Consider the following 26,874-nt stretch of genomic DNA (forward strand, 5'->3'; position numbering starts at 1 on the left):
AAAAAGAAAAACCGATATTGTTCTCTGAGACGGTCTCGGGACTTTCAAGGGGCACTGTTGACACATGGAAGCTTTTTATTGCGTGAATTGTGGGTTAAGGTGGGTAAAAGAACTACTTTACGTAAACCGTACCTTGATACGTTTCACTTAGCGTCTTTTTAGAGCGATCTACAATTTCTCTCTCTCTGTGTGTGTGTGTGTGTGTGTGTGTGTGTGTATATATATATATATATATATATATATATATATATATATATATTCTACAGGGCAAGAAATTCATTGTTCAGTTGTTCAACGCGTTGTTCAAACAACGCGTTCATTGTTTGTCGCACATCGTAATGAAATAAATGAGATGTAGCGTCACCGACCATTAGGCTACTCGCTTTGGTTCAAGTTTTCTCATGGCCGATGGGTACGAATCATAAAAAGAAATGGAAGCTCAGAATTGTGGACAGATAACTTTCGAGGTTCGAACGGAGTGCTTGCCTACTCTAATAATTGTCACGCGCCCAAAGGGAGAAATAAGCACGAAAGAAGACGCTGACGAGGTTAGTTGAAGCCCCAGCAGGGAACGAAACTTACGAAAAACAATCCCAGGAGCAGAACTACGGAGAAGATGACGCACAGCCCCGAGAAGGACAGAAGCAGCAGGATCAGAGTGAACCCAACTGAAAATGAGATATTAAACTCATTTTAGAACTATGTTCATGATGAATATGAATAAAAAAAAAGAGCAGGAGGAAAACACGTGTTCCCAGAGCTTCTATTAGAAGCAGCAGAATCGCTTTTAATCACCTATCTCGTGCAAACATATATACTACGTGGCTAATTCTTAACACAGAAAGAAATTCAAGAAAACAGGCCGCAGTAACAAAAAACACTGCAAGAGTGGCGACTCAAAGAAAATCCAACAATACGACACTGAGAACGTTTTGTCAGGTCATGTGCCTGCAAAGATTCTTTGTCTCGGTGTTGAAACGAGTCTCGTATAAACGGAATTCGAGTTTAGGAATGGCTGTGTCAAGTATCATTTTGACCGATATCGCTGTCGTAGCAGAAGCGGGCAAACGCCCTGCCAAGTCGTGTAACTAATTATATGAGCTAGATTGAAAGGCGGCAACTTGAGAAAGATATTTTGTTACTCCTAGCTTCTTATCGCTTTGAAGCGAGATGTTGGATCAAAGAACCGATAGTTGAACATATATTGAGCAACTGGACGAAGTGCTTGTGCCTGAGGATGTCTTCATGTTACTGGTTCAGGGCTATCTCGTGTTTACGGGCGCGCCGCGTATGCAGATTTATGGCATTTATCGATTTGAGTTCTGATACTGGAGACGGCTGTTGTCACAGAACCAAAAAAATTGTCTTTAATTTTTCTTCTTCTCGAGCTAGTATGCTAATTTTCTGCACGCACTGTTCTGCAGTTCTGTCCCCAAGCATTCAGCAGCAAATCAAATACTCGTATCACTAACCTTCCCACATTTTATTTATTTTTTTATTCTCCTTTATTTCTTGTCCTCTCCACAGATGTACTTTTGTTTTTCTCTGCCAATCCTCTCATTTATTCTCAGCTCGGCGCTCAGTAAATCTAACCATCAATTTTTTTTTAGAGACTTCATTGCTTCATGCGTCTCTGTGTTTGCCCCTTTTCATTTGGAGCTCGGAAATCTTCCGCTGTTTTTGAGCGTCTGCTATTGTTTCTCTATCGTGGATGCAGTCACTGCAAATTTTATCTTCGTGTTCGCAATTTGGTCTCTCTCATTTCGCCCTCATACGCAAGCTACGCGTATAGGACATAAAAGTACACTGCACTGCGAGAAACTCTGAAAGAAAGGTTAGCTAAGATCTCATATTTAGCTGTCTGGAAAAAATTCTAGAGTTGATTTATATAGCAGTCCCACCACCCCCCTAGAAAAAAGAATTTTTAGATTTCCTTGCTTTCTGCATGCCCTTTTGTTCTATTGTCCTCTACGTTGCTTCTGAATTTACTATGGAGCCCCAAGAAATAAATGCGTAACTCTTTGTTTACCCAGCATCAAAACTGCGTAGGTATCATAAACACATAAATAGGTTTAAAAAACTATCGTTATTCATCGCTTCTCGTTCATACGCTAAAACGATTCTTGAGAATGAATCTTTTTTTTTTTATCTTACCTCGCTTTCACTGTGAACCTGCCTGACTCCTGAATAGGCATTATCGTGTTGAAAACTGCATCGCACTTCCTTTCCTACAGAACGACTGCATAGATTGTTTCCGCAGTTTAAGTTCCGTATTAAAGTGTCTCCTATTTCTGTTGCTCTAAAATAGTTTTGTGCCAGCATAGAAGTTGATGCGTTCGTGCACATATACAGGAAAATCCGGTAGTTGACCTTTAAAGAGCAAACAGGCGCCATCGGGCTAATTCAGCTAGCTGAACCTCTCGCACCAGAAAAGAGAGAATGTAAGAAATAGAGGAAAGTGCGAACAGAAGCAACACTAAGGAGACCTCTAACCACGGATTTCTGGACACTTTTCGCCTTGAATCGCACGGAGCGAATAGTTGTTAACTTCGAGCATTAAATATTTTCAGGTCGAATGAACAATTCTCAGATCGTCTCATACCACTAAGCCAAGGCGAAAATTGACCAATCAACCGATCAACCAGTCACCACAACAGGCAATTTAATAATATTCTGCGACACTGTTTGATGTTTCTTTTCTGCGCTCTGCACTTTTCGGTACAAGGTATGCTGACACTTTCAAACATTCGTTGTTTTGAATGCAGGCTAGAAGCACACTAAAACAAGGACTACGTGAATAGTGCTTTCATTTTTTGTAAAAAAAAAAAAAAAATGGTGTACGTTAGAATTAAGTAGTTTTTTGTCAAATATAAAGAGGACAGAAGACTGTATTCTAAAACGTGTAATAAGAGTCTTGTAGTGTCCGTGGAAGACCAACTCTCGGAGGGGAGTGTACGAGAGTTCCTCTTACTTTCAACAAGTTCGGAACGATGGCAATGAATAACGACTTAAACCACAAAGCCCGGAAGCAAATGCGTTGGGCTATAAATTTCTGCAGTCTGTACATATGGCATTATGTTTGGAATCCTCATGAGCAATTTCTTATTGAGGAACGAGAGAAACCATTTCGTTCGTCATCAAGGTTGTTGGTGCGTATGATTTCATTGCTTGCTACCGTAACTAATGAAGGAAATGCGGTGAGCGCGTTGTGCCGGAAAAATGCATGATTAAGACTTCAGTGCTCGACAAGAAAAAACGAAAATTAATGGAATGGCGGTGCTTCTATTACAAAAAGTACTGCTTTTCAGCGTAAAAACGCTATCCATAAACGCATGTTTAACAGTTCGATCATATTGTTGTTTGTTTAAGTCTGTCGTCTTTCACACTTAAGTGGTAAACACAAGAAGATAATGTAAGCTTTGGAAAAATTATGTTCACTTTGAAGTCCTAGGTACGCCACATGTCTGCGCAGCAAGATTCGAGGCCATAAACACGAAAAAAATTAATTGTTTGCTTACCCGGTGAGTGGAGTGCAGAGTTGACGTGGCACACGCCCGTTGCAACCAGCATGGTATAGAAAATCTGCGATAACGTGAAAAGGGCTTTTATTTGTGACAGGTTGGATAGCAACAGCTGGCATTTCTTTGTATCACCCACGCTTCAAACAAAGGCTTAACAAGACAGAGTCTTTACGGTGAAGAATAGCAATGTATACTGAAGCACATAAATTCAAGCCAGCACGGAGCAGCAAAAAACGTTGCCAGGACAGAAATTGGCGACACATTTCTGGTTAATTGCTTATCCAACAACTTTAATTACTGTGGCTTGATGAACGTACATACCAAACGTTTCTGGGCAAATGAATTTTTGAGCGAGAAACCGCTGATGAACGCATTTTGTTTCCCATAATGCAAGATTTCTCTATAACAATCAATATATCTGCGGATCACCTGACGACAGTCTTGAATTTTTTTTGTTTTATTAACGTTTTTGCTATCGCCAAAAGCATTCCCTATCGGTTTTCTGTGGCAGTCTTAACTGTTCGATGCGATCGATGGAAACACTTGAAAACAATTATTTTACTACATACCTCAAGAATGGACCATTACGTAAATCTTCAATATTTCCATAACAGTTTCTCACAATTTTTCAATTTTGAAAATTTTTGTCCCAGAATGTTGGACACGAGACACTGATGGAATGCTCAGCTTGCTCTGGCAGTCCTAGCCCAACGAACCCCTCTAGAAGTTAAATGTTCAATATAAAGATAAAGAGCACGTTGCATTAGAAGCGTTTCAACTTGTGAACACTTGTTAAATGTGGAAGCTCGGCAAGTTTCTATGGCTTTCTCCATCCCCATCTCTCTCTTTCTATTGTTCTCGAGATCGTTCCTGGTAGGCTGTTTTCTTTTTCCGCTCTTCTGCTCAGTGCCGCTTTATCTGTAAAGTATTTTCTATTTCGCTGGATGCCCAAATAAGGCTTCAAGGCCTGAAACCACCTGTTTGTGCGCAGGAATGCACTGTACGTGGGAACCATTATGTAGTTGCGTAACTAGCGCAACGTAAAGTCTATTTTATTATAGGCTTATCCATTTCACTAATGCCTCATCCTCTGCTACCTTTATGCTTTGGGATAACTTATTTCATGGGACACTCACCCACTAATCAAGCCCTAAATCACGACCGATCGATCGATCGATCGATCAATCAATCAATCAATCAATCAATCAATCAATCAATCAATCAATCAATCAATCAATCAATCAATCAATCAATCAATCAATCAATCAATCATACTTTCGTGTCGAATGTTGACGCAGACAGGCGCGGAATGTGCCGCGGCAGTTGTGGCAGTGAAGCCCTGTAACAACGCGCCCCACGCTCGCCTTTGTGCGCGGAGAACAAAGGCCCCCGCTCGGTTCCGGGTAGCTGACGTCAAACGCGACGCCTTCCGGCTGTTTTGCTCTGTGGCCACGATGGCGCAGTAACACGTCAAGCTTGTCCAGACTTGGTCTCCAGTAAACGTCATTATTTGCTGGTCATACAAGCAGTGGCAAGTATACAATTTTTTTCCTCCCCCTCTCCCCCCCCCCCAAAAAAAAGAAAAAAATACCACGGGATATGAGAGACGCTGTAGCTTGGGCTCAATCCATAACCACTTCTCTAACCACTAACCACTTTCAGAGTCCCGCTACCAATTGTAAATTCCTGTTTCCTTGCGAGACTGTTCACCGTTACCTTGGTTTTCTTCATAATTTTAGACCCACTGTTCTGCTCTGCCTGTCTAAGCAGTCGACCCTGCTTTTCAATTCATCCCGACTTAGCAAGGCAATGTCATCAGCGAATCGCAGATTACTAAGGTAACCTCCATTTACTCTTATCTCCAACTATTCCCTATCCAAGCCTCTTAATATAGCCTCTGATGGCTATAACTAACACTAAATAAATGTTTTAGTGCAGTGCCACTAGTAGGCGCATTTTCCGATTTCGGGCATACGTATGTGCGTCCCTAAAGCCTGCTTTGAGGCAGAAGGCTCACCTGTTCTTCAGGTTGTGGACAACCTGCCAGGTGGCAGGCCTTCACGTGAAGGCCTGGATGAAGGCCTCCAAGTTAAAGACCTTTAGATCAAATGCTTTTGTGGTATAGGCCTTTAGGTCAAATTCCTTAAGGTACACGCCTTTAGGATGAATGCCTTCATGATAAATGCTTTCCGGGTAAAGACCTTTAAGTGAAGACCTGTAGGACAAATTTCTTTAGCACATATGAACCTTATCTGCCCACCGTAGCTGGTGCTACTGCACGATATTCCGCTCTAAGTCATGCTAAACTATCTGCTATTATTTGACTGCCCCCTGCCACCACTATAAGCGCTACTACTGACTGTTTATTCAGGCTGTCGTACAGAGGATATATATAGGACACGAGAGCATTCGCAGAGAGAAGCTAGATAGTTATTTAGAGTGAGTTCTGCTAGAGGCTTATTACATATAAAGGGTTTTCTCTGGTTGTCTGAGTGATACCTATTCATACCTGTATTCTGGCGAATGTGCGCTTTTAAATTCTTTTTGGTAAAAACCGGAGTCGCCTGTTACGTGCGCCTCAACAGCCCCTTTCTGCACATGTTCATCTTCAGCCCTATATACGTATTGTATGACAGTTGATTTAAACAGTTTGTAGTAGGGCTGATGAGTCTTGTCTGTCTTTTCTTCTTTTCCGCTCCTAGTTTTCGCGCCAACTACTTCACAACAACCACAAGAAAAAAAAAACGTTATGTGTAGTGTGAAAATGTGAAAACCTGAATTCAATCTGTTTCTCGTTCAAATACACACCAACCTTGGGTGTATTGACATCTCTGCTGCCTTGATCGTTCACCTAACTCAACTCCATCGTGTAGAAGGAGTGAAAAATAGACGGTGCAGCCGGGCAAGACCACAGCGAATGCTCTAAGCAAGTTTCATGCGCTCTAGGTGCGAAACAAGTTCATCTCATTACCAAACCAGTTACAAGCGACTGGCGTGATTCACGCTCTGAATTGCGAAGTTTTCGTTGTGAGGATGCAACGTATGTTGAGATTCTGCTTCTTCCGGCCATACGTCTGGCTCCAGCCTCTGAAGCGCGCATTCGGTCGTTCCGACATCGCGCTTCACGGCTTTCCACCTCTCTCGACGGTAACGACTACGTCCATCACAGCGGCCGCCGTGGCTCCGCGTCCTGGGAAACGTATTAACATTTCAAGCACCGCTGCTATGTGGGCAGAGCGGCGCGTGGCCGGGCTGTGGAATTCTAAGTATTCAGCCACCGGCCAACCTAGCATCTGGGCCCAGTTTTTCGTCTGTTTGTTCGCGCAGCCATCATCACGTAACAAACGACGGAGTGAGACTGGGATGACTTTTTCTCATAAAGTCTGGACAAACGATTTTAGTTTGAGCGGCTGCACTCATGTGTCGCTCGGGGTGAAAATTACCACAGGAATCCGGAAAGCTTCGTGCATCCCATCGATTCTCTATGGTCTTCAGAATTAGTCGGTGCGAGCGCAAGACCCATTTTAGAAGCGTGAGTTCTCAGCCCGCAGGTAGAGCAGGCTATCACCATTAACAAGCTCGCGCAGCAACTTATCACGTGCTATTGTTATCTAACAATTACTAGTGAAAATATCCCCGTTAAACTCCGTAGTGTTCGCTACTGGTCCGCGACAGATGGCGCTACTTGGTGGTTATCATTAGGGTGCCTCGATGCCAGCGAAAAGCAGCGCTGGCATCGAGGCACCCTAGTTATCATCATTAGCTTGAAAAGCTGGGCTCGTCTGCGCAGATTTGCGCGAAAGATTCTCAATTTTTCTGAGTGGCCTAAGTAAAGGTGCAATCGGTGTAGAGCTGGCGATTGCACCTTTGTATCGTGCAGATTAAAAAGCAATGTTCACCGAAGTATATATTTATTTCAACCCGCAGAGCTGAGAACTGGGCTCATTGCTGAATTTAAAGTTCACTATGTAGAACCTTCGTTTCAAACTCTAGAAATAGAGGTAGAAGATGTAATTTTTGAAGCACAAACTTGAACAAGCGGAAAGGAGGAATGCACAATGCGTTGATCAACGTTTCTACAAAACTTGTTTTCGTTTCTTTCTCGAAACGCTGGTCAATGATCTCAAACTTCTCTTCCTCGTCGTAGTGAAGTTTTTTCATTTTGCTTCGTAACTTAATGCACTTTTTGTTTTAAATTTGCACTGCGTCCTTTGGTGAAAGCAGTAGTGAAATACTCAGGGACTTAACTCTGTAATTACAGCCAATGAAAATGCAGAGCAAAAGTTCTGAGTTGCCAGAATTTCTTTGTTGCTCGCAACAACATCGCTGAGAAAAGACTGGTGAATGTGTGCATAAAAATATTATTATCGCATGCATACTATTAGCTTTCTAGGATAACTGTTTAGTGGTCTAAACAAACAAACTGTGCCCACACATCTTAGAGGGCAAAAATTGTAAATTATTACATTACCTGCTTGTGTGTAGAAACACTGCTGCTGAAATTTATAGATTTTTCTCCGGGTTTGGGTGAAAGACAATCTGCATGCCGTCTGCAGTTAAGGCACCCGTAATTGCAATTTGCTTCGAGAAGTTCGTTTATAAATGTTGAGAGAGATGGTTGCTTGGATACTAAGAGATTTTGACATCTTTTTGCCAGAGAGGGAAAATCTACTGACATATTTATACTTCGTATTTTTAGTGATAATCGTGGCGTTACAGGTCTAATTTTCGGACACCTGATGTTCTATCATGCATTCCGAAAGCTCGGCGCATTTCGCATTTCGGTCGCATTTAAATACGACCGCTAGGGAAAGGTTTCGAACCCGGGACCTCGTACTCAGCAGCAAAAAAATAGAAAAAAGCTAGACTGCCATTGGAATGGTTTGGTAGCTCATGTAGCATGAAATTTGCTCCATGAAAACACGGATCTAAAGAAGAAATGTGTATAACGTGACGGCGCAAGCGTGCGAGTGAAAGCTGGACCAGGTGATGTGGTGACGTCACATCCTCTCGATGTCATTATTCCCTTTGTTACGTATGTCATCAATAATGAAAAGCCGCCCCGACACAAGTTGTATCAGCCTCCGCGGTGGCTCAGTGGTTATGGTGCTCGGCTGCTGACCCGAAAGACGCGGGTTCGATCCCGGCCGCGGCGGTTGAATTTCTTTGGAGGCGAAATTCTAGAGGCCCGTGTACTGTGCGATGTCAGTGCACGTTAAAGAACCCCAGGTGGTCGAAATTTCCGGAGCCCTTCACTACGGCGTCTCTCATAACCTGAGTCGCTTTGGGACGTTAAACCCCATAAACCAAACCAACAAGTTGTATCATTAAACTAAAGGGGAGGGGTCGCAAGGTAAGATAAAAAAATGGGGAATCATAAAAGGACACTGGACAAACTGATGTTGGCCTCTATCGGTCAACTGCCACATTCTGAGGACAAAAATTCACAGGGAGACCTAATTACATTACATGTTGGCAATACGATAGCAATAGATGCTGTTGATGCGTTCACATCGTGGTTTGTGACCCCTACACGTCTGTCTTCACACAACACATCTCTTCGGGTTGTCTAGCTGGTGGCTAGATAATACCACGAAGAACTCTAGAAGTGGCGACACCGACGCAATGAAAATACATCGCAGCGTAAAGTTGTTACATCCGGTCTGGTGACGTCACTTCCGGTCCTGGGAATTACGTGGCCGATTTCGCAATTAGGCATCTTTAGCTATCACATTAAAAATGGTACTTTCAATGAAAACAGACCTTTTAGAAGCTATAAACGGCCCAAAAAGAAATACTGGTGCTGCCACCCCCGGCCGATTTCGCAAGTAAACAGTGGTGCGTCGACTCAATTTTCGTCACAGATCTCAGAGGCTAAGCTACACCACCACTGGTATCGAACCGATCATCACGAAATCCTTTTCGGTGTAAGCATCACAATAGAGGCGAAATTTTTCAGTCCAGTTTTCTCAGCAAGAAATGTACCTTTCGTGGCCGCGCAAACATCAAGATACCCAGAAAGAACCAAAGAATCAATTTTTATCATGAACAAAGAATGAATTGAGTTGTCCTCAGTGCATTTTAAAACGTCAGCAAGACGCTATACAAAAGCGTAAACAACGTTCATGCATCAGGGAGCTTGGGGAAGAATCTACGGCATGCGATAACAATATGCGGATTGTTTCGTGCTACGTGCCAGCCCGACAACAAAACCCATCTACTTCGCTTAGCTGCGCATGAACCCCGCATTCATGGCCAGTGCTTCGAGACGCGCCTTATTTCCTCCTGGATTCTGTTCCAACTCCGTGGTGTGGAGTCTAACTGGAAACAACGGTCTTACCGAAGCTTGCATGCAAGAATACGCGCGTGTTTGGGCAGGTGCTGAGAAGCTTCCGCGTTGTATCCTCGTCCGGAGCCCCCGCGCTCGCCTGCAAGGCGTGAAGTTTCGTCGAAAACTTATCGATCACCGCAGCGAAGACGGCGGTGGAAGCTCAGATTTAAAGGCGCTGCATTTCAAAGGCTGAGAAAATATCAGATTCTGGCGAAGTGAAGTATCCCCCCCCCCCCCCCCCCCCTTTTCTAACTTTTTCGGGATTCCATTAAATCCGAAACACCGCTGCGGCCATGATGTTTGAGGGGCGGCGTGCGGTTCCCAGAGATACGTGCTCGTTTTTTCCATACCTGTTTGTTGATTCCAGAGCTCAAAGGTGAACAAAAAAAAAACAGGAACCAAAAGTATGTATGATGGATGAACAATGAATAGGATCTAGAGCGACACGCAAAAAATGAACAAAAGACAAAAGAAAGAAAGGAAGGAAGAAAGATGGAAAGAAAGAGAAAGAAAGGAAGGAAGGAAGGAAGGAAGGAAGGAAGGAAGAAAGAAAGAAAGAAAGAAAGAGAGAAAGAAAGAAAGAAAGGAAGAAAGAAATGAAGAAAGAAAGAAGGAAAGAAGGTAAGAGAGGAACAAATAGACAAAGAAAGAAGGAAAGACAGAAAGAAAGAAGGAAAGAAAGAAATAAAGAAGGAAGGAAGGAAAGAAAGAAAGAGATAAAGAAAGAAGGAAAGAGAGAAAGAAAGAAGGAAAGAGAGAAAGAAAGAAGGAAAGAGAGAAAGAAAGAAAGCAAGCAAGAAAGAAAGAACAGAAGAAAGAAAGAACGTAAGAAAGAAAGAAAGGAAGAAAGAAAGAAAGAAAGAAAGGAAGAAAGAAAGAAAGAAGGAAAGAAAGAAAGAAGGAAAGGAAGAAAGAAAGAAAGAAGGAAAGAAAGAAAGAGAGAAAGAAAGAAAGGAAGAAGGAAAGAAAGAAAGAAAGAAAGAAAGGAAGAAAGAAAGAAAGAAAGAAAGAAAGAAAGAAAGAAAGAAAGAAAGAAAGAAAGAAAGAAAGAAAGAAAGAAAGAAAGAAAGAAAGAAAGAAAGAAAGAAAGAAAGAAAGAAAGAAAGAAAGAAAGAAAGAAAGAAGCAGTAAGGCCGCCAGCCGTTTCTTCTCTTCCCGTCTTTTCACGTTGTTAACGTGCAAATCGTGCGCCGAGACCGTCTTGCTTTATTTCCGCTATGACTGCAGTGTGTTCGTTGCCGCTGGGCGCTAAGCATGATAGACGTCTAAGAAACAGTTCTCTGATGCTTTGGTTTGGAAAGAAACAGCGCACTTTTATGGATTCACCTGCTTATATAGGCATTTGCTTTTGAAGTCAAATGAATTACTATAGGAGATATCTTGGCATTCAGCGAACTGATACGACACCTGAGTGAGAAATCACACTGGCTTTTGCGGGCTGAGACAGCTAAGGAAAAAGCAGAGACGTGGGATCGGAGAATCGCATTAGCAAGCAGATCGCCTGAGTATGCGACAGATGATATGCGACGTACTGTATATCGGGCGCATACATTTATAGGTCGTAGGAAAAAGAATCAGAAGCAGGAACAGTTACTTTCACCTAGCACATCTTTTTCGCACTGGCTAACGTGCAGTTCATCTTGATGAAAATATACGCCTACTTTTGCGTGTCATAAAGCCAGTGGGAGGAATGTAAACACATAAATTGCATCTAGGTAAACATCCAGACTTCCCATGATCACCTCGTATTGCTTTCCAGTAACGACGTGGCCGCGATACATGCTTGGGAATGACGTCAATTCCTTTCAACGAAACGGAAAGAATCTTTGTGCAGTTAACTTTTTCTTTTGTCATTTTCAATATATCAGGGGAATAAGTTAGTTTACTGCATGAATTTAAAGTGCACCTAAAGCGGAACAAGAAGCCATTAATTCAAGATAAATTTAAATTTTAAGATGTCTGCACTGAGAGCGTCTAATATTAGCTCTAATAAAAACACGCTGAGTTTTGCGGCCGTCATTTTTTTATGTTCCCCTAAAGGAATTGAACGAAAACCCACAAAGGCAATGAGCCGCCGCGGTGGCTCGTGGTTATGGCGCTCGGCTGCTGTCCGGAAAGACGCGTGTTCGATCCCGGCCGCGGCAGTTGGATTTCAATGGAGGTGAAATTCTAGAGGTCTGTGTACTACGCGATGTGAGTGCACGTTAAAAAACCCCAGGTCGTCGAAATTTCCTGAGCCCTTCACTGCGGCGTCCCTCATAGTCTGAGTCACCTTGGGACGTTAAACCCCCATAAACCAAACCAAACCAACAAAGGCAATGAATTCTTTGTAAACAACTGCATCTGTCTGGTGTAAGCACGGAGTTTGTATATTCTAATCTTCATAACAACATGCGCAGCAAATATGTGAGAGCTGCCTGAATACTGGCGCACAATTTTTGCAGCCCATGTTGGGAAGTTAATTGACAGCACTTCAAAGAGCACTTTTCAGTTAATCTATACGGCACAACTTAAATTATGTGAGGATCGCCGCTCACACTTACACCTCGTGCACTCGGCTTCAAGCGGGGAACTTGAGAGGTGCTGCATAAGCAGGTGAACCATAAACAGATACTTAAACAGCCAAGACACGTTCCATAGTTTCTTTTCTTGGTTTAATGCAAAACTGCAGCCCCTCGGGATATGATTTCGATAGAAAGGCTATCATGTTTAGATTGATACAAAGAAGGGCCATCTTTGGTTTTCTTCAGTCTGTCGGCCAGCTTCGGGATGCTTGGTTTACGTCTTTTCTCTCCCTGATTCTCTACATATTCCAAAGTTCCTAGCGAAGTCAGTTTTCCCCCAAAAGCATCCGAAGTTTATTGTACGCTCCTCAGACTTTCCACCATACCCAGGACTCACTGTATACGCTGCTCACAGTGGGTAACAGCTTTGTAAATAATGTGGTTTGAGAAAATGGATACTGGAAACTGTACTGATGTACATTTTAAGAGCTTCCATTCATCCGATGGGCCGCCAGCTTGAAGGCACGTTGGGCACTCCCTGCATTACGTGTAACAACTGAAGTTGTTCCGCGTCCTCGCCGAATGCCGGCGACCATTGAAAGCAGCATGTTTACGCTCTCCACCAATGCAGCGTTAGGTAGCTTGACTCTGTTTTTCTTGTGGCCAGCACCCTCGCGTCCTTATCTCCAAGTGAGAGTTTCGCTTTGTCGCCTACATTCAGTGCGTCGGAACAAAAAGAAGAGTCACAGAAAAAAATTCGCCTACGGCAAATGTGACCGTAAACAGAGCACTCCTGATTCGAGGCCCTCATTGTGGTAGGCGAGGCCGCTTCCTTTGAAGGCGCACATGATATTTGACTTCCGGGAGCTCGTTAAGGTGGCAACGCCTGGAAAACTTTCACGAGCGCTCCGAGACTTACTCGAGGATTGGCGATAATCTGGAGGCACCTGGCGCGCTTCGCTCTAAGTGCTCCTCACTTGCTGCTTTTTCGACTTAAAAGGCGCTTCAATCTCTCTTTTCGAGAACACGAAAAGGGGCTGTCGTCATCTCTTGGCGCTGCTTTCAGGCTGCGACATATACTCAGAAATGCGCCAAGGTATATACTGACCCATTAGGATTTAAGAAGAGTAAGAAGAGAATAATAAGAGAGCTCTAAATTTTGGCGCTTCAGATGAGAAAGAACGTCGTCCTGTTTCATTGTCTGTTCTTTAACGGGAGGAGATGATATAGGGGGCAAATGTAAGCATTGGTAGCAAATAATGATCATTTGTCGACATGGATTAATCCTAGCAAACCGGTCCATAGGGCAAATGAGGTAGAGGCGCAGGTTTTATTGTGATATTTTAACGTATCATTTGTTACGGTAATCATAATGAGCTACCTGCTTGTTATGGAGTGTGTGGGTGGTACAGCGCGAAACAGACGACAGAACAAAAGAAAGAGGCACCTTTTGTTCTCCTTCTTTTGTTATTTCGTCTGTTTCGCTCTGTACCACCCACAATGAACTGTTACCAACTCGCCCAGCTATCCATCCTTCTTCAGTGCATTTGTTATTGAGTACCCAAGCAATGGCATACTTTACTGTTTGGACTACATAATGTCAAGGTGCCCTTTAGATGGAGAAAAATAACAACACAAGCGCTCACAACAGTGTTCCAGCGGGGAAGGCAGTACAAGAACAGTTACGAATGCCAACATATCTACAACTGTGTCTCAAATGCGCAGAAAATCACAATGTTAAGGAAAATCCTGTAAAGCTAGATTTTAACAGATAAGCTGTCTTGTGTCCAGAAAAGAGGTAAACAGAGACGACGTACAACTGGCGACAGGTGAAACTGTTTCATATGCAAGGTACACAGGCCTAAAAATTTTGATTGCCTTCACAACGACGGCAATGCGTTCATTCACTGCTGCTGATAAATTTGTATTATGCGGAACCTGCCGGACAGCAATAACTAACTAGACAAGATTTTTTCTCAACTTTTGCTCCCAGTTCTTTCGGTTTAGAAAATTAGTGCAGTGTAAATTTGCTCAGAATTGCAGTCTTCCAGGTGGGGAGCTCCCCTGAACTCGGCAAGTAAAACTTCCGGCCAGCTATTTCTTTCTATATTTTTTTGTTTTCACATAGTTTAACAATCGCGAGTAGTCTGAGCAATGTTCGGTAGAAACATTTACTAAACTGGGTAACCATTGGCGGTGAGGGAGAGCCCTTCTCAGTAATTTGATTGGCAGGCAGCTCAGTGCCTACATACACGCTCTTTAAGGATCACCACACAAAGGATGTCGTGAGCGTGTCTCGCAAATCATGGCCAATATGAACGCGTCGGCCTCGGTCACCACGGCCACCGCCCCTTACGCATTCTTTCCCGAATGCAGAGTCACGGAGAATCAACGACGCGTGGCACTGGTTGCCAGGGCAACGCCTTCTCCGGCCAAAGGGGCAGGGGAGAAGGAAGCCGACACTTATACCGCCCTCCGATGAGGCATAAAAACTGGGCCGCCCGACAGCGATGGAAACGCGATTTGTGCCTCGGCTACGGGGGGTAGTTTCGGGCACGGCATCTCCCTACGTCGTCCCCAGGGCCCCGTGGTTGCCGGCGCCTAAATAGAGTTTATGGACACGCTCCAAGTCCGATGTATTCCGGAATAAGGAATGCGTCGTTCGATGTGACCGACTGCGTGGCAAAGCGCACGCGCTGAAGGTCTTTTGTCCTCGCTTCGCTGGAAAGTAGTCGTTAGTTTATTCACTTTTTCTCTCTCTTATTCTTCTATTTACTGGGTGTTGCACGGAATATTATTCCACGATTCAGAGGTTTGACAACTCAAATGAAAAAAGAGACGCCGACAGTCTTCTCTGGAGGGAGCATAAGTGAACAAAATGTATTAAAAGGGCTAGACGAAAAATCTTCGTGTTATCTTCAAGCGTTTGTGGCATCATTCGCTTGCTCTCAGCTGCTTTACTGAAATGTATTCGAACGACACGAGACACTAAGCTGCGACAGAAAAACGCGGTGAAAGACGTACTGGAGGTTACTCGACAACCTGTTACCTTTGCGCTGGTCAGTTACCGGCCAGCATGAAATTGCTGTAACGAGTGCTTTGCAGAATTTTTATTTTGTTTCCTTGCTGGTGAGTGTGAGTGCGAGCGCATTGATTTGTGCTGTACCGCCAACAAACAAAACACGATAGAAACATTTCATGTGTTTTCTAGGGTCGGCGCCTTGTTGGCGTTTACAAAGAAAAAAAACACTCATTTCATTCTGTATGGTGATAGCGATGCCCTTATAATTGGGCCTGTGCATTATGTGTAGACACGAAAGACTCTCTCCGACGTGCGTAGGTGCCAAAGCATTCGCGTTGGTAGCGCGCAGGCTTAAATGGGCATAATGCTGTGCTCGGCTCCACAAATGATATTGGTTCGCAATCCTTTGACCTATACGTGTTTTATTACATTAGAGAACAGTAAGGAAATAAACTGGAAGGGGCAGTTAAGCTCCGTCTGAAAGGGCCTCTGAAAGAGGTTCTCAATATACTTGTGGTGTGCCTGGCATGTTAAAGCAGGCCGGTTCACGAATATCTTCCCGCAATAATTTTTTTAATAGGCTTTGTAGAAGCTGAGTTATCTGTAGCTAAATTCGAATTTCAGCTTCTTCACGCCTTTTCCTTTCCTTTCTTCACTCTTTCCACCCACTCGACCCCTCTCTCGGCTGTACTGACATCGGACAGCACACGGACGCCCTTTTAGGCTAAACGCAAAAGGCACCCGTGTGCAGTGCGATGTCAGTGCACGTTAAAGATCTCCAAGTGGTCGAAATTATTCCGGAGCCATCTGCTACGGCACCTGCTTTCCTCTCTTTCGCTCCCGTCTTCATCCCTTCCCTTACGGCGCGGTTGAGAAGTTCATCGAGAAGTGAGGCAGTTGTTGTGCCTTTCATTTCAAGATAACCGAAAAGTGGACCGGTATGGTAGCGGTAACGGCATGGCTAATTCCCATATACGCAGAAGGTCATTTCCTACTTTACGTTCATAGATCTCTGGCAGTCTTCATAAACTTCCTCGCACACTGATGCAGCGGTGGTTAAGCGATGGGCCACTGCCCTCCGATGGCAGGTGCTGTCACTGGTGGGGCTTGTGAGACACAGGTTGCTCTTACAGAGTAATTCTCGCGACCGGTGATAAATCTAACTGCTACCTACCACGGTGGCAAGTATGCTCACAATCCGGTGGGGAAGTTGTGATAACGTCACCTGCCACTTAGGTAGCCTGTCTAGGGATTTCTCGTGGATTTCCTCACGGCCAATGACGACGCCGGCTTTCCTGCGACACGGGGCCCTTGACGCTATCCGTTAATATCAGGGACGCCATTAGTGTTAACGCCGCATGGAAAAGGTGTTACCACTAACCCAGCGCTCCAAAGCTCATGAAAGTAAGAGGACCTCTGGTCATCTCGCCTCCGAAAGTTACGACTTCCAAGGGGCTAAAGAGCTCCACTAAAGTGCCTGGAAGCAAACTCCTGAGCTGTAGACTTTCCATAATATGTATGTATGTATGTATGTATGTATGTATGTATGTATGTATGTATGTATGTATGTATGTATGTATGTATGTATGTATGTATGTATGTATGTATGTATGTATGTATGTATGTATGTATGTATGTATGTATGTATGTATGTATGTATGTATGTATGTATGTATGTATGTATGTATGTATGTATGTATGTATGTATGTATGTATGTATGTATGTATGTATGTATGTATGTATGTATGTATGTATGTATGTATGTATGTATGTATGTATGTATGTATGTATGTATGTATGTATGTATGTATGTATGTATGTATGTATGTATGTATGTATGTATGTATGTGCGCATGTATATGAGCGTATGTGTGTCCAATTTATAGGTACTACCTAACAATTAATCCTTCTAAAAGGAGACCAAATTCCGTTTACTTCTACTCAATCGCAGTTTTAATTTTTATCTTGTATCTTCGTGTCACTGTTCTGCTGGTAAGCCACCCATCTTCCAAAGGCAGCATGCTAACATCGAAACATTATTGTCTTAATTCTTTGCCGCCTTTCATCCTTTCTGTAGCCTTTTCTACGCGGCGTGCTTAACTGAATGTAACTCACAGTCTCTTTAAGCAAACAAAGAATCGAGGAAGTAAAAATAATGAATAAATATTTTTGGCGTGGCGTAAAGGGAATTTGTGCTTCTCCATCACCAGTTACGTCGAATTCACGCTAATCTAGGCACAAACGTTTTTTACACTGTCTCTTCCTTCTGGGGTTTATATGGCTTCCAGTGAGGAGAATTAAAATGTGAGTAAACCGCCTCTCATTCAGAGCGGCTCAGAACGCATTCAGAACGCTGCCACGGCTGCATGTGCCAAAAATTTGCTGAGGCGTTACAGAGATAATTAAATTTCTCTAAATTAAAAGGAATCACTCTTACTTTAACGCTAAACATCAAAATGTTTCAAGTTTTCCTCTTTATAAAACTATTCAGTGAAATACTTTTTGTCAACGATTATTGGAGCAGAAATCTTATTTAATTAAAAATAAGCCGCGCGGGTCGATACGGCAAAGCGGCCTTCAATTGGCGACAGAAACATGAAAAAAACATATGAACAAAGTTTGAGACTGTTTTTATTTTTTTCCGCTATCATCTCCAACGTTCTTTCTGCAATTATTTCTTGTTTTTCGGAAAAGTAATTACAGCTGTAATATCTTGTCGAAGCTGCTCAATACAAAGCGCCAGGTGCAAGGCTTCGCGCTTTTTTTTTTCGGTGCTTGGGGAGGAGTAACGATATTGCTGATTAGCAAAAACGGCATTCTCATTTTGGTCGTTTTTTTCTCCGCTTCCTCTACTTTTCTTATTTTTTTTCATTATGGGACACAACATAAAAGAAAAGGTCACAGGCTCACGTAACGTAGGGCCACGCTCGTTATATTGCGCCGTCCGGTTGCAAAAGACCGCACTTCGAGACCCTAAACTGGCGGCCGTTACGCAGACTATGTCCATTCCCTATCTCCTGCCTCACGAGGCCTTGGCGCACGATACAGTAAGGAGATGCTGATCAATTTCTCCCTTTCCATACGACGCGTGCTTAGGCACAATGCCAACGTTAACAGAAAGATAACGGAAAAAAGAAACTTTCATAGTTTCGATGCGATAAGAATGAAAATAAAACACATCTATTCAGCGTCACTCTACGTATGATCAGTATGTTTATTTCCTACTATTTCTCTTCTTTATTAATTTCATGTTCCCTCCCTACTGCGTGGGCAAGAAAGTCTCCGATCGCTGGCGGAGAAATGACGGCGTACAACAGGAAGAGAAAGATATATGAGGCACCTAATGACATTTGAGATTGCTATTAGCATCGCGACCCGGATAAGCGGATGTCACTGATTGCATATTCCTCTGTACCAAAGCAGATTTAAATGCTGTCTGAGCCGTGACTCGCTCGAATCGTATTTCGCATTAGGGCAGAATACGTCGTAAAATGAAAGCAACTAAGGAGCTTCACAGGGTACTTTTGCTTTCTAAGAAAAACGAATGACGCGATCGAACAAAGGGAAGACGAATGAAGTGAACTTCAGTTCTATTCCTGTCAGGGGCTTCTCGTCAGAGATTGAGATGGAAGATGCTGTGTGCGACGGGTCCCAAAGTCGTGTAAGCCCATTTACCAGTTTCTGTCCTTTCACTTGTAGATATTATTTGGTCAAGCGAACTAATAGAGACTTCGTACGAGAGTGTCACCTTATCTTATGGCTGTATCGTTAATGACTCGTTGAGATTTGAATGAGGATTTAGTAAAAACATGCTCAACTCTCGGTATAACACATTTTCCTCTTTTATCGTCTGAGGGGTCCAGGATTCTAAAGGACATAAAACACAACAGGAGTTTTTTCTGTTCTGTGCAGTATATGCGCAAAAGCGCCCTAGTTGTTGAGACAACGAGATATGCATTTGTGCTGTCTTTTGTAAAATATCTGTCGTGGCTTTCTCATATTCCCCTTCATTATCTGGATATTACGAGTTCTTGCCGCTTTAAGTGCTAATGCTTCTTTCTTCAAATGCTTTCTGATTCGTTGTTTCAGAAAAGCTTTCTGTCGCAAAGAAACCGCAAGGGTTGTGAAGACACAAGACTGGTAGAGTTGAGTTTATTTTAAACAAACTGGAAAAGAACGTGTGCAACAAATTGAAGGAGGGCGTTGCTTAACATAAGTCGACATTTGGTGGCCGCATATTAAAAACTGGAATCCATAGCTTTTCTTGTCTCTTGTAGCTTTTGTGTTGATATTAGTTTCTGTTTTGCAGTGCGAAGTGCATATCGGAAGGTGGGCTGTGCATATCGGAAGTGCATATCGGAAGGTGGAAGGTGGGCTGGAAGGTGGGCGTCTGGCGCTGACGTCACAAGGTCACAGCGTGCGTGGGGAAGCGGTTTGTGGCACCTCGCTCGTGAGTGCTTCGTCCCTGAGTACTTCACTGCTCTGGCAGGGAAGGTGGGTCGTCCAGAGCAGTACTCTAAAGAAGTTCGTGGACGCCGCCGCGGACGTCGTTGCGAACGCTGCGGTGAACGCGACCACACGCGACTACTGTGGGGAGATCTGGAGTTGCATGCCCATGAAACGGAGTGAGAGCTTCAACGGTGATAGACTCATGCCGTGCGAGCTCGTGTAATGCCTGCAGTACAGCGCCCTGCTGTGCTCCGTACTCTGCTGGGAGTAAATACTTTGTAAATACACACTTCTAGGTTAGTTAGCTCAACATACCTGGAAACAACAGCGTACACGCACGCACGCACGCACGCGCGCGCGCGCGCGCACACACACACACACACGCACGCGCGCGCGCGCAGATAGCGTTTATTAAAACTTCTCGATGGCGAACCTCTAGTATGGCCCATGCAATACTATGAGGCTAGCGACCATTTATTAGGCAATAATTCCGGATCTAGAGTACCGAATACTTTATGCGAGCGCTGAAAGATACATAGAGCGGTATTATATTTGTTTAAATTTGTCGATTTCTTCAATTTTATAATTTATAACTTTATAAATTTTATATATTATTACTATTATTACTAAAAATTGCTCATTTTTGCAATAAAATTGGAATGACCAAATGCTTCCACAATACGATGCCCTTACTTTGCAGTCGTCTTTCTCTAAAGTATATGCGAAGGTGGATGGAGAAAGGTCGATGCTGCTCAAGTCCCAGATTAAGCAAGGCTTATTATAGCTGGGAGTTAATTTGCTGTTAACCTTAACTTGTCCGTTCGAACTCACATCGGTCTTAGTCGCTCTATTTCGACGTCATATCCTTTTTGTCAAGTAACTAATCCTGAGATTTCTGCAGTTAACCAAATTTTTGGTCTTTATTCCTTTTAATCGCGGGCGTATTCCTAAACTGACTGTAAACTGACCTCTACTGAGCGCTTTTAAGAGGCCCATCAAAAGCAAAGCACCGGTTTCGAATAAGCGTTTAATCTACCATTTTTAGGAGTGCTTAATAAATCTGCCCGTTGAATGGGATGCCAGCATTGTTCCTGAAGGCCATGGCAGCAATAAAGTTATGACGTTTGGTGTTCGTATTTTTTTAGAGTATGTGTTGCCAAGGGGCACGCTTGTCATGTGCACTGGAAACAAGCGTAGATAATGAGGTCTGTGTAAAATCCCATCACTTTGCGCCGTCAGAATTTCGCGCGCATAATAACTAGAACTGTTTCTCAAGCTACAGCTTACGTCAAGCCTAAATAAAGTGTGGCGCAATATTGATTACAGGAGCACGTGCCATGTTCTGGCCTCCGTAATCACGCTTGTGCGGTTTTGAAAAAAAAAATACCGAAGCTCATTTAAGAATGTGGGTATTTTGTCTCCGGTGGCCTGTAAATCACGGAGACTACAAAGCAGATTACATATTTTTATTTTCCATCTTTAGCAGCTGCATCTCGTATTTATTACGCGTGTTCGTCGCCCAAGCACTAGTTGAAATTCAACTAAGCATTGCACTTCATTTTGCCGACATCTGAGGGCTCAGCTAAAGATATCATTTCGTAAGGTTTGGATTTAATATTGTCCACGTTCCTTTCAACTGGAACAATTTCCCGTCACAGGAGTTAGCAACTTTACAGTTCTTTTGTCGAAGTATCTGATGCTCATCACGTCACATGAGCAGAAAGAAAATTTTGCACAATAGCTAATTTTAAAACATCTGTGGTGAAACGATAAACCATTCATTCATGTTAGCGGCGGCCATGAACCTACAATATCGAACTATTGTGTATAGCGTGAAGCTTACTTTTCAGGTCGTTTAAACTGCATGAAGAACTACAGCCCTAGTTCAGAGTACAAATTACTTATGCCAGTTTAAAATGAGTACATTATGACATGATAGATGATATGCATAAAATTTTGTCAGTATCTACTCTTTAAAACTTACGCTGGCGCAGAAATATGGCTGCTGTCAGAGGATCAAGTACAACACGAATTCGCAGCACAGTACTAATAAAGCAAGTATAAAACGCATAAGATCACTACTTTCAGCCTTCTCTTTTTTTATTCAAAAAAAAGTTTTAAAGGTTAATGCAGTGCCGACTCCTCCATATAAGTTATTTTACTCACTTCAACAGCTGCCTATCTTCATCAGCTATGAAAGGAGTCCGATTGGCGTTTGCTAATGCAATCTGGTCCATCGTAAGAACTATCGGGCACTTTCTTGCGTTTCTGCCGTCGTATTTTCTTCCACGGCGAATATGTTTCACCAGACATTAGTATACTTTCTAAAGTCACAATAAAGTAGGACAGGGTGCTTATGTACCAAGCAGTGTAAAGGCCACTATGATGACGGGAAGGGGGCAGGGGTCATATTTAAGAAAGTTCTGGACATGTGTTGTGCAAATAAGTCCCCCCCTCCCCGTCTAATCTCCTCTAATCTCCTCTAATCCCTAATCCCTCTAATCCCCTCCTTCCTGAGTTTCCTGAAAATCCGCCCCTGCGCTGATCGCGTCGTGCTACTCTGTTTGAACGTCCATGTCGCGAAGATGGTTAGGCATTAGAGCTCTCACACGTGCAACAGTTGTGTTGTGGAAAAAAAAAAACAAGCCACATAGACAACACAGATTAAAAAAAAGTTACTTAAAGAAAAACGCTATCACCACACACACCAATCACAACAAGTGCACCGGATCTTGCGTCGCTCGGGTAATTGAATTGCTTCGTAAGCGTCAGGCGTTGTACTCACGAGCGTGTAGACTCCGGAGGCGAAGCTCCCCTTGCGTAGGGAGAGCCAGCAGCAGCAAGACCGGAGCAGTGCCATTCCGGGAGAGGAGGAGAAGGACTGCCGAATTGCATGACGCGCACTCGCCCTGACGCGCACACCTAACGCACGCGAGTGCCGGCTGCGGTGTGGGCACGCTGCGCTGGCGACGACCGAACCCCTCGGAGTTCGCGCGCCGCTCTGCCGACTACGGCTGCTCCGCCCATCGAGCGGTGGCAGCCGCTACCGCGCGGGTGGGGGAGGGAGCACTTTTCTGCCGGTAGTGTCGCGCTCGTCGCACCACCCGCTTAGTGCGCTCTCCTACGCTCCCTTCGGCTTCCTGTTTACCGCTCGCCCATGCACTCCCCCTCTTTTTTTTTAAGAAGATTTTTTTATTGGGTACATATTGGCTACATAAATTCAGTGTACAGGTGAGGGTCCCAAAGTCAAGCGACTGTCACGGGACCCACGGTAGATTATTACTAGCTTGAATAAAAAACAAGCAGCATCACGAACAGGTGCAATTAGCAGTAATAACAATGGTAATTTAAATAAAGAATATTCATATAATGGAAATGAAATAGAAGATGAGCAGGGCGAAAAACAAACAGACATGCAAAACAAGAATAGCAAACCACAATAAATAAAATTGTACAAAATGCAGCGTTGTGCCAATGCGCTGAGTAGTGATCACTGTTGCGTATATGATGTGCGTAAACAGGAAAGTAATTAATTGGTTCATGCTGGCGTGAATTGGCTTTACGCCTGGGGCACAAAGCGTACCATAGCTGAACGCCGAATTCTAAACTTCAACCATGCGGGCTTTTTTAACGAGCGCGGAAATCTCACAACAATGACGCTTTGCGTTTTAAATTTGCGAAAACCCACGGCCTTGTTTTCAGTGAGTGACCGTCGTAGGCACTGAGCTACCAGGAAGTTTCGCGGGAAAGACAAAGAGAGAATGCTAGTTGACACTATATCAAAGAGCTGGAGAATAGAGCTTGGAATGTTTTCTCGGAGCTGCATGGGCACATTTTTCATCAGAAGCCGAGACATCGAGATCAGTACCAAGGTACAGCAGCTGCTTTGCCCGCTGCAAGTCGGGATAAAGGAAAATTCGCGACTACTCGTACAAACTGCTGTCGCATTCGCTCGATTAACCACAGCCGACGTAGCTGCTTGCTTTCTTGCTCTGAGTGAGATACAAGCTGTTAGCCGAAGCAATGTGCTGAGTACCGCAAGCGCTTTGGAAAATTCCGACAAGTTTGCTCAGCAAGCCGTGGTTAGTTCACCAATCTGCTGACCGACCACTTTTTCACGTCAGACCAGCCACGCCTTGAAGACAGCTGGGCTCTGGCAGGCGCACTTCGAAGAAGGATACGACACAAGGGTGTTTTGTGTACTGTGTCAAATTTACGCTTCAAAAAATAACAAAGATGAGACTTCTGGCGCTGGGTGCACTCTGCATCGATAAACGCTGCATTTCACTCGTACACATGGTCGCTCCAGTTTGCAGCAACAGAATGCGCAGTGACCATGTGTTTCGATTCGCTTATTGGTTGTAGTAGTAAAGTGCGTTCCTGCACTGATAGTGTCAATAAACTCTAGACTTAATCCTCTCACAAATGGGACAGAAAGAAACTCGAACAATTTATGTCAAGCGAAATTTAGAGTATGGTGTCTTTCTGCTATCCAACGCGTTAACCAACCTGCTTGATTTATGCTTTGACGTGACGGGTTATTCTTTCTTTAAGGTCGAGCAACATCGAAGTTTACTCACCTGCTTCACCGGCGTCCCTGCTTCTGCGTACATCGGCTAGCCCGTAAACAACAGAATGAGTCATGTGTACAAATGATGCGATAGCACAGAACACTCACCGAAGCAAAAACCCGGCGCCATCTGCCATTGTCGACAAAAATCCTGCTTGAATGGTGAACAATTACGTCATCACTGACGTAACCAAAACAAAGAAATTTCATTGGCTGGAGGGACGCGAAGTTACCAGCCCGGCAGTGACATCACCAGACTGGAGAATGCCCACTGGCTGTACAGAAGTTACGTCTCCAAACCGGATGTGAGGTCACCAGACCTGGTCCGTCTGTATGAAGCCTCCACTTGCCAACCGTGGCAGGTGATGCACGGAAATAACTCAAGAAGAGCAACCTGGGTCTCACAGGCCGCAACAGTCACTTCTGGCCAAGAAATCAACAGCTTCGAATGTTATCGCATTGCCAGTACACAATTAAATTAGGTGTCCTTGAGTTTTTCACCGCAATCTATTAATCCAATCACTCAGAGCATCAGAAAACGCCAACGTTGACATTTCACCCGTGCGATGGTTCTCCTTTTCTGCAATGCATCTTTTCCTCATCCCGCTGTAGTCGTCCAGCACAATCGCTCAAGAAAGCAACGGGGAGGAAAATGATAAAAAAATTCTACGCAGAAATAGGACAAAGGACTTTTTGCGCTTTCCTGAATCGATTACGCGAAGAGAGAAAGATGGCTCTTCTTCTGAAAGCCATCTCTCACAAGCGGACGCATCTGGGCAAGATCGGGACGGTTTAAAAAGAGATCAAGCCTAGAAGGGCAAGTTTCCGCGCAAAAGGGAGACTTCAGCATTCGACTGCGAGGTCGGGGACACAGGGACCGAAGGACCTTCACGAGAACGAAGTTATTTAAGACCACACACACAAAAAAAATCTGTATTTAAGTCGCGTGTGCAACACACTGACGGCGTCTGCAACGTACCGCACCCGAACGCATCACGCATGCTCTGTCGCACTGCTGTCGGATCACGAACGCGAACAAAGGGGCTGATATATTCCCAAATACGGGCCTGTGCACAATAGCCCTGAACAGATGTGTACGGGCGAAATAGTGGCCACTGTGACATGTTCAGATTGCATCAGAATGCGTCAAAATGATGAAAAAGTGCGATCCGAGATGCAAAACAGCAGAATGAGAAACGTCCTAAGAGACAGAGCCTGAAGCAAGGATTTCTTGCGGAGAGTGTCTGAAGGACAGGGGCAGTGTCTGGAGTCATGTCATTGAAAGCATAGACGCTCGAAAGAAAGGTACAAAAAACGATAAGTGTAGTAAGCTCGAAACAAACGCAGTAGAAATTATTTGCAAAACAGCATGAATACTTCCTAAACGTGTAGTTTTGTGAACGTGTTTCTCCTGGGCAGCACTGCTTTAATTCTGTCTGAATATGCTTAGGCAGCTAATTACTTCCCCTCATGGTAATGACCGACGTTAGAAGGTTGGCAGTGCAAAAAAAGAGCTAAACTTTCAACTTTTGCCACAGTGTGCTTCAGGACTGTTGTAATAAAAATAAAAGAAAGAGTAACCGTTAATAGAGACCCAGTGGAACGAAGGCAGATATTAACATTTAAAAAAAAAAGCAAGAGAAAAGTTCTCAGGACTTCAGCCATAGAACCATGGTTCTTCACACGCCAGGGTGAGGAAAGTAAACTTTGCAGTCAAAGGCAGACTCGAGCAGCACAGTATTCTTGACGATGGCAGGTAGGCGGGGTGGGGGGGGGGGTCGGGAGAGCAGTGGAACGATGGGCGACATTAGTGTCAGAAAGAGTGCGTCCTTATGCTGCTAAAAAGTCGTCGCGCTGAAGATACGCAAGAAGCGACGTTATTTTGTAACCGACACGAAGCACTCTTTGTTTGACTCTTCTTTCTATTACTCTAGTCGGGTCAGTTTCCGAAATCGCTTTTTAAGGGGTTCGGTAAGAAAAAAAGAAATAGAGGTTGAGTTTATGCGTTGGTCGTTTCACTCGTTCACTATACCGCATTGAGCAAATTAAACTGGCGGGAGCAGCACGCTTATGGCTTATTTATTTTATCCCCCATAAAATTTTGTACTGTTCCCAAACCTTTATATTGAGTTCTGTTTCCTCTGTTCAGAGTATTTGGTCCTTTTTCTTTCCTGAAACAGGTGGTTATGTTAGCTTTGGCAAAAAAAGTAAAATAGTATCATCGTCAGCCTGGCGATTCTGGATTTCGCATTCTTTTTGCATTTTCTTAATTTCGAAAAGTTTATCTGCTTTTTGTAAGACTCGAGCAGGACATTGAAGCAAACCAACATGTAATGCGAACTGAACAGCGATAAAAGCATCGCAGTACAAGAATTGAATGACACATCGCATTTCATAATTATATTTTGACTCAAAAGCAACAACAATCAACGGCGCAGCTAAAAGCAGCAAGGTATCGTTGTCACACCTCCTAGTA

General features: G+C 43.8%; 1 protein-coding gene across 1 annotated transcript in view; it reads right to left on the bottom strand.

The window, feature by feature from the left end:
* The window catches only part of LOC149372241 (uncharacterized), a 51,555-nt gene extending 28,748 nt beyond the window's left edge, over positions 1-22,807 (bottom strand). The window contains exons 1-3 of the mRNA XM_089586013.1: positions 22,614-22,807; positions 3,519-3,582; positions 583-668 (exon numbers count right to left, since the gene is read on the bottom strand). Coding sequence (XP_089442139.1) covers positions 583-668; positions 3,519-3,582; positions 22,614-22,688 — 225 coding nt within the window. The 5' untranslated portion in view covers positions 22,689-22,807. The remainder of the gene's footprint in view (positions 1-582; positions 669-3,518; positions 3,583-22,613) is intronic.
* Positions 22,808-26,874: the final 4,067 nt, after the last annotated feature.

This window comes from Amblyomma mixtum, chromosome 1 (assembly GCF_055824585.1).
Source record: "Amblyomma mixtum isolate Tamu chromosome 1, ASM5582458v1, whole genome shotgun sequence".
In the NCBI taxonomy this organism is placed as follows: domain Eukaryota; kingdom Metazoa; phylum Arthropoda; class Arachnida; order Ixodida; family Ixodidae; genus Amblyomma; species Amblyomma mixtum.